The sequence below is a fragment of the Mobula hypostoma genome, chromosome 10 (genome assembly GCF_963921235.1).
Source record: "Mobula hypostoma chromosome 10, sMobHyp1.1, whole genome shotgun sequence".
NCBI lineage: Eukaryota > Metazoa > Chordata > Chondrichthyes > Myliobatiformes > Myliobatidae > Mobula > Mobula hypostoma.
Window position 1 is genome coordinate 3,820,001 of NC_086106.1, and position 8,065 is coordinate 3,828,065.

Below are 8,065 nucleotides of genomic sequence, written 5' to 3' on the forward strand. Positions count from 1 at the left end.
TTGGGGTTATAGAGCCCTTACAGTACACGTTTCCTGCAACCAACTCTTTCAGATTGCGTGACAGAGTTTCAGCTCACTGGGAGAGAGTTCCACTCTGACTGCTTCTGCCTGCTTCAAACACATGGACAGGACCAGCCGGGAGCCTGTGCACTGAAGAGAGAAGAGAGATCATAGTAACACCAGCCTGCATCTTCAAAAACGGTGACTAAAATTCCCTTTATTTAACTGCGAGCTAAAGATTTATCTTGTATTACTGCTCAATGAGATGCTGCATTATTGCTATACTTACCTTTGAAATCATAATTTGTGAATTAATCGTAACATCAGAACAAAAATTACTGAAGAATTCAGAGAAAGGGATGGTCGATGGTCAAGAGAACTGGCTTTGGTTTGACTCATATGTGTTTAGGATGGATAATGCAAGGTCTACCTGGGCTGGGTTGATTGCATCGGGTATGGTCCTGCTTGGGTTAGATTGCATTACTTTTAGTAAGATGAGAATCAGAATCAGGTTTTAATATCCTTGCCATCAGGAAGAAGGCACAGGAGCCTCAGAATTCTCATCATCAGGGTCAAAAACTATTACTACCCTGTCAACCATCAGGCTCCTGACCCTGGAACACATCTTGAAAGGGGATATCTTTGGTCAAGTTCATTTTGACCATCATTGAAATGTTCCCACAACCAATGGACTCACTTTCAAGGGCTCTTCATCTCATGTTCTCAATATTTACTGCTTATTTATTTATGATTATGATTTCTTTTTTTAGTACTTGCACAGTTTGTTGCCTTCTGCACTCTGGTTGAATGACCAATTTGGGCAGTCTTTCATTAACTCTGTTATAGTTATTATACTATAGATTTATTGATTATACCCAGAGGAAAATGAATCTCAGGGTTGTACATGGTGACCCATATGTATTTTGATAACAAATTTACTTGGAGCTTTGAATATGCTCTCTTCTCATTACTGCCATCAAGAGGTTGAAATAGGTACATTTAATATCAGAGAAATGTATACAATATACATCCTGAAATGCTTTTTCAGGAAGGAGTCCTTCTTCATCTTCCTGAACTCCATGAAGTACAGGCTCAGAAACGTCACGTGTTAACCATTCATTAAGTCTCTCATCCCTGGGATCATTCTTGTGAACTTTCTCTGACCTCTCGCCAGCACCGGCACATTTAATGCAGACAAGTGCGAGGTTTTGCATTTCGGTAGACCCAACCAGGGTGGGTCTTACACAGTGAACAGTCGGTCACTGAGGAGTGTGGTAGAACAAAGGGATCTGGGAATACAGGCCCATAATTCATTGAAAGTGGCATCACAGGTAGATCGGGTCATAAAGAAACCTTTTGGCCCATTGGCCTTCATAAATCAATATATTGAGTACAGGAGATGGGACGTTATGTTGAAGTTGTATAAGACATTGGTGAGCCCTAATTAGGTGTATTCTGTGAAGTTTTGGTCACTTACCTACAAGAAAGATGTAAACAAGTTTGAAAGAGTACAGAGAACATTTACAACGATGTTGCCAGGTCTGAAGGACCTGAGTTATAAGGAAAGATTGAATAGTTTAGGTCTTTATTCCTTGGAATGTAGAAGATTGAGAGGAGGTTTGATAGAGGTATGCAAAATTATGAGGAGTATAGACAGGGTAAATGCAAGCAGGCTTTTCCCACGTAGGTTGGGTGGGAACTACAACCGGAGGTCATGGGTTAAGGATGAAAGGTGGGAGTTTAAGGGGAACATGAAGGGAAACTTTTTCACTCCAAGAGTTGTGAGAGTGTGGAATGAGCTGTCAGCACAAGTGATGCATGCAAGCTTGATTTCAACGTTTAGGAGAAGTTTGGAAAGGTACATGGAAGGGAGGGGTATGGGGGGGGCAATAACCTCGGTGCACATCGATGGCAATAGGCAGTTTAAATGGTTCAGCACGGACTAGACAGGCCGAAGGGCCTGTTTCTGTGCTATACTTTTCTATGACGCCGTGACTATCTTTTCCTAGATACGGGGTCAGAATTCTGAATGCAGTCTGCCCAGTGCCTCAGCAGGGCATCCTTCCTTTCATCTCCTAGCTTTCTCAAAATAAATGCTAACAGTGCACTTGCAATTCTCACTATCAAATCAATCTACAAGTCAATCTTGAAGGAATCCAGAACTAAGAATACCAATTATCTCTGCACTTCGCATTTCTGAATTCTTACCTTATTTAGACTAAAAACACGCCGTGGTAACTTTATTAGTTACCTCCTGTGCTTAATAAAGAGGCCACTCAGCATTGTTTGTGGTCTTGGCTGCTGTAATCAAAGTTCAAAATGTGCATTCAGATGCATTACTGTTGTAACTCATGGATATTTGAGTTACTGTCACCTTCCTGTCAGATTGGACTAGACTAGCCAACGATTTCTCTCATTAATGAGTCACTGTCGCTCAGAAGATTTTTTTTATCGCACCTTTCTCTGTAACTCTAGGGTCTGTTGTGCGTGAAGATCCAAGGAGGTTAGCAGTTTTTGAGATACTCAAACCACCCTGTCTGTCACCAACAGCCGTTCCACAGTCAAAGTCACTTAGATGACATTTCTTCCCCATTCTGATGTTTGGTCTGAACAACAACTGAACCTCTTGACCATGTCTGCATGCTTTTATGCATCGAGTTGCTGCCACCTGATTGGCTGATTAGGTATTTGCATTAACGAGGTGTACAGGTGTAGCTAGTAAAGTGGCTGCTGAGGGTAGATTCCCCCCGCACTTCCTACCACGGTGCTTGACCTTACACTTCCCAATGGTTTCAGCTGGATGTTGCTTCATTAGCTTGGGCTCAGCTTGATCTAGAGGAGAAGAATCTTATTTCTAGACCATTATTGTGAAGGATTAACAGTTAGAGGCATCAAGCCCACCTGCTAACCTCCTGTTTAAGAGTCATAGAAGACATCAGCACAGAAACAGGCCCTTCAGCCCATCTAGTCCATGCTGGCCCATTTAAACTGCCTAGTCCCATCGACCTGCACTGGGACCATAGCCCTCCATACCCCTACCACCCATGTACCTATCCAAACGTCTCTTAAGCATTGAAATCAATAGGGCATCCACCACTTGCGCTGGCAGCTGGTTCCACATTTTCACCACCCTCTGAGTGAAGAAGTTTCCCCTCATGTTCCCCTCAAACTTTTCACCTCTCACCCCTACACCATGACCTCTGGTTGTAGTCCCACTAAACCTCAGTGGAAAAAGCCTGCTTGCATTTACCCTGTCTATACCCCTCAATTCCCCAATGATCACTTAACAATTCTCCAATGCTCTCCTAACAAATCCTAACAATTCCCTAATGCTCTCCTAATAATTCCTAACAATTCCCCAATGCTCTCTTAACAATTCCTAACAATTTCCTAATGATTTCCTAACAATTCCGAACTATCAACATTGCTTTCCTTTGATTAAATCATGGACCAACAAGAACCTTATTGTTCCCTTGTTTACGACAAAGAATATTGGTTAGAACTTCTGGTAGTTTCTGCCCCTACTTTTTTCTTTCTCCAAACCTCATTCGGGCTCGCCTCTTACCTCTTCTCTTCTTCTCACCTGTCCATCAGCTCCCTCAGGGTCCCCTCCTCCTCCTTCCCTTTCTCCCATGGTCCACGCTCCTCCCCTTTCAGATTCTTTCTTCTTCGGACCTTTATCTCTTCCACCCATCACCTTTCAGCTTCTCACTTCAACCCCCTCCCCCACTCACCGACCTTCCCCCCTCACCTGGTCTCACCCATCTCCTGCTGGGTTGTACTCCCCACCCCACCCCAAACTTTTTATTCTGGTGTTTCCCCTGTTACTTTCCAGTCCTGATGGAGAATCTTGGCCTGAAACTTTGTTTATTCTTCTCCGTGGAAGCTGCCTGAGCTGCTGAGTTCCTCCAGCACTTTGTGTGCGTGTGTGTTGTCAGGCTAGAAGGTTAACTTAGTCAAAAACAGCTCTGGGACCCTTGGAAGATTATTGCTGCTGTGTTAGAAGTCTCAGGTTCACAATAAACCCTTTGGTCTTCGGAACACGAGTACTCATTAGCCAACCACAGTAACGGAGTTTGTGAGCAGTATTGTGGTACTATGATATCCGAATACAAACAAACTATGTTTCAGCTTTGCGGTGTTTACTGTGGTGTCCTCGAGACCTACTTATGCACTACTGAAATATAGTTTGTTTGTACGCTGAAAACATTTATCTGCCTGTAGACCTACTTTCATTTTGTGGGCAGCAAAGACATCATCAGATATCAGGAAACATGGCCACAGCTCAGTCCACCACGGGTAAAGCCCTCTCCAGCGCTGAGCACATCTGCCCGGAAAGCAGGGTCCCCTCCACCCAGGACACGCTGTCTTCTCCCTCCTGCCATCGGGAAGGAGGTACCGGAGCCTCAGGACCCAGACCACCAGGTTCAGGAACAGTAATTACCCCCAACCATCAGGCTTGTGAACCAGAGCGGATAACTTTCAACCTATACACTCACTTTCAAAGGCTCTTCATCTCATGTTCTCGATATCTATTGCCTATTTATTTGTTACTTTTTCTCTTTTATATTTTCACAAATTATTGTCTTTAGTACACTGGCTATCCACCCTGTTGCGCGCGGTCTTTCATTGACTCCATTAAAGTTCTTGGATTTACACAAGAAAACGAATCTCAGGGTTGTGTATGATGACGTATTTGTACTTTGGTAATAAATTTGCTTCAAACTTTTTGAACTTTGAATGTTGACTGCCCATTTCCCTCCACTGCCTAACCCACTGAGGTCTCCAGTAGAATACCCGATCGCTTTATTTATTTATGTGTTTGTTTGTTTATTTATTTATTGCGATACCATGCTGAATAGGTCATTCCGGCCCTTCGAGGCACACCGCCCAGCAACCCTTGATTTGGTGGCATCCGTTAGTCTTGCGAGACCATGGATCTGTGCCTGGAAAGTCTTGCTTCAGTCTGTGTTAGAGCAGTGTCTGTTGTGGCTGTAGAGGCCCACACGGGAGTGACAGTCTCGGCTGCAGCGACTGCACTTGAAGGCGCTGTCCTCCAGTGTTGTCTTGGCGCTGTTTTTCCGGTGAGTGCGCTTTTCTTCAGCAGCAAGCCTCAGCTTCTCTTCTCCTCTTTTTAGACCTCTGCGTAGTTCCAGCCTCCAGTGAGAGCGATCGCTTGCGATGTCCTCCCAGCTCTCAACGTTCATGTTCAGTGACTTCATGTCTCTCTTGCAGACATCTTTGAAACAAAGATGAGGCCGCCCTTGTGCTCTCTTGCCGGAGGCCAGTTCCCCGTATAGCAGGTCTTTCGGGATCCTCCCATCTGACATGCGGTGTACGTGGCCCAGCCAGCGGAGTCGGCGTTGGTGGAGCAGGGAGAAGAGGCTGGGTATCTGGGCGCGGGCCAGGACCTCATTGTTGGTGACTCGGTCAGTCCACGTGATGTCCAGGATGCGTCTCAGGCTGCGAAGATGGAAGGCGTTGAGACGCCGCTCTTGTCTGGGGTAGAGGCTCCAGGTCTCACTGCCGTAAGGCAGTGTGCTGAGGACACAGGCCCTGTAGACTGCAACTTTGGTGTGCGTTGTCAGCTTTCTGTTCTCCCAGACTCTCTTTGTCAGCCTGGCGAATGTTGAGGCTGCTCGTCTGATCTGTCTGTTGATCTCGGGGTCTAGGGAGAGGCTGTCCGTGATGGTGGAGCCAAGGTATGTAAACTCGTGAACTACCTCCAGCTCGTAGATGTTGATGGTAATGGCAGGGGGGTGCTCAACGCCTTGGCCCAACACGTTGGTTTTCTTCAGGCTGATGGTCAAGCTGAAGTCCTGGCAGGCTCTTGAGAAGCTGTCCATGAGGTGTTGCAGTTGCTCTTCAGAGTGTGTTGCCAGTGCCGCATCATCTGCAAACAACATGTCCCTGATGAGTACTTCACGAACCTCGGTTTTTGCCCTCAGCCGGGACGGACTGAACAGCCTCCCGTCCGATCTGGTGTGGAGGTAGACGCCATCAGTTGACGTTCCAAACCCTTGAATTAACCCTGGCCTAATCCCAGGACAATTTACAATGGCCAATTAACCTGCCAACCTAAAACACAAAATACTCTGCAGATGCTGGGGTCAAAGCAACACGCACAACATGCTGGAGAAGGGGTCTCGGCCCGAAACGTTGACTGTTCCTTTCCACGGATGCTGCCACGACCTGCTGAGTTCCTAACCTGCCAACCGATACGTCTTTGGACTGTGGGAGGAAACCGGAGCACCCGGAGGAAACCCATGTACCCGTGGGAAGTAATGTACAGAGGATGCCGGAATTGGACTCCGGAACTCTGACGCTCCCCTGAGCTGTAATAGTGTCACACTAACTGCCTCGTTACGCTGGCACGGGAATACGTGGGGACACTTGTGGGCAGCCCCCCCTCGCCCCCCCTCGGCACACCCTTGAGTGTGCTGGTTGTTAATGCACACTTCAACGCTGTCGTGATAAACAAATTCGAAGCTTGAGAATTGAATTCGCTTTGGCCGGTTGTTCAGTCAGCTCAACCTCCTTCTCTCTTGTTTCTTTCAGATTGGCTTCGCGATGAACTCCACAGTAAGTCCAGGCATGAACGTGAACGAGTCAGCCAGTCCCGACCTCCCCTGCAACCAGACCTTGTGTGGAATTAAGTTTAAGGAATACAGCATTGCGTTGGCGGTAATGTACAGCATCACCTTCATTGTGAGCGTGACCATGAACTGTCTGACTCTGTGGCCAATCATCTTACAAGTCAAGCAGAGGAACACCCTTGGAATTTACCTTTTAAGCCTCGCCATATCTGATCTCCTCTATGCTTTGACCATACCTCTCTGGGTCATCTACTACTATAATGATCACCAGTGGAAGTTTGGATGGATTACCTGCCATCTCTCAGGATTCATCTTCTACTCCAATGTCTACATCAGCATCCTGCTTCTCTGTTGCATCTCCATAGACCGCTACCTCACCATTGTCTATCCGATGCAATCGAAGAAATTCCGCCGGCCCGGCATGGCTATAAAGGTCAGCCTCCTCATATTCCTGTCTGTCTTTGCTTTGCATCTCTTCATCATCTTCGGGACAGTCCTCGACAAAGAGCCCGACATGGCCAACCTGACGTGCTTTGAGCACATCCCGCTCATCAAGCTGGTGGCGGTCGCGAACTACGGCCGGATTTTCTTTGGGTTCCTGCTCCCGCTTCTGCTTATGATATTCTGTTACCAGCGGATCTTCAGGGAAATCAGGAAGAGCTCGACTCTTCAGAAAGAGAAAAAGGCCAAAGTAAAACAGCTCTCGATATCAGTCATCGTCATTTTCCTCGTCTGCTTTGGCCCCTATCATCTCATTCTCCTGTTTAGGTCAATTAACTTCTCTCTGATGGACTGCGTTTGTCACTTTGAACGGCAGGTTCTTCTCTACTTCAGCATTTCCTTGGCCATCTCCAGCTTCAACAGTGCGTTGGATCCAATCCTTTATGTACTGGTCAGTAAAAACGCCACAAAGGACCTGAAGAAGTCTTTTGCCACTATTGGACATCGAAATTTCAGAAAGAAATCCTCAAACACTTCTCCAACTTTGATCAGCAGGGTTACGTTTTGACCTGACCATGACCACAGTGGTGGCGCGATGGGTAGAGACACTGTCTCACAGCTTCGGGGGCCCAAGGTCAAAACGACCTCCAGCACTCTGCGTGTGAAGCTTCCACACTTGCCCAGTGACCGCGTGGCCTTCCTCCGATATCCCAAAGACATGTGGGTTGAAGGGGGTTGGGGGGGGGGTTAAAAGCCACTGTAAATTATAGTGATGCTGGAGTCAATACATTGAGTGGGTGAGGTGTAGAATGGAAAGGGGACTTTTAATGAATGTAGAACATAGAACATTACAGCACAGTACAGACACTTCGGCCCATAATGTTTTGCTGACTGTTTAACCTACTCGAAGTTCAATCTAACCCTTCTCTCCTACATAGTCCTCCATATTGGTGGGAAAGAGGGGAAAATAGTTTGACAGACACTAGTACGTTGACATGGGTTTGGTAAGCCAGAGGACCTGTTTCCAT

At 46.6% G+C, this 8,065-nt stretch overlaps 1 protein-coding gene across 5 annotated transcripts in view; it reads left to right on the forward strand.

Moving 5' to 3' along the window:
* LOC134352612 (probable G-protein coupled receptor 132) overlaps positions 1-7,754 on the forward strand; it is a 51,143-nt gene extending 43,389 nt beyond the window's left edge. For 3 of the 5 annotated variants that reach the window (XM_063059912.1, XM_063059911.1, XM_063059910.1), the window contains exons 2-3: positions 53-201; positions 6,559-7,754. In XM_063059912.1, the coding sequence (XP_062915982.1) occupies positions 6,571-7,605 (1,035 nt within the window). In that variant the 5' untranslated portion in view covers positions 53-201; positions 6,559-6,570 and the 3' untranslated portion in view covers positions 7,606-7,754. The remainder of the gene's footprint in view (positions 1-52; positions 202-6,558) is intronic. The other 2 variants (XM_063059913.1, XM_063059909.1) reach the window with 1 other exon arrangement.
* The last annotated feature ends 311 nt before the right edge of the window (positions 7,755-8,065 follow it).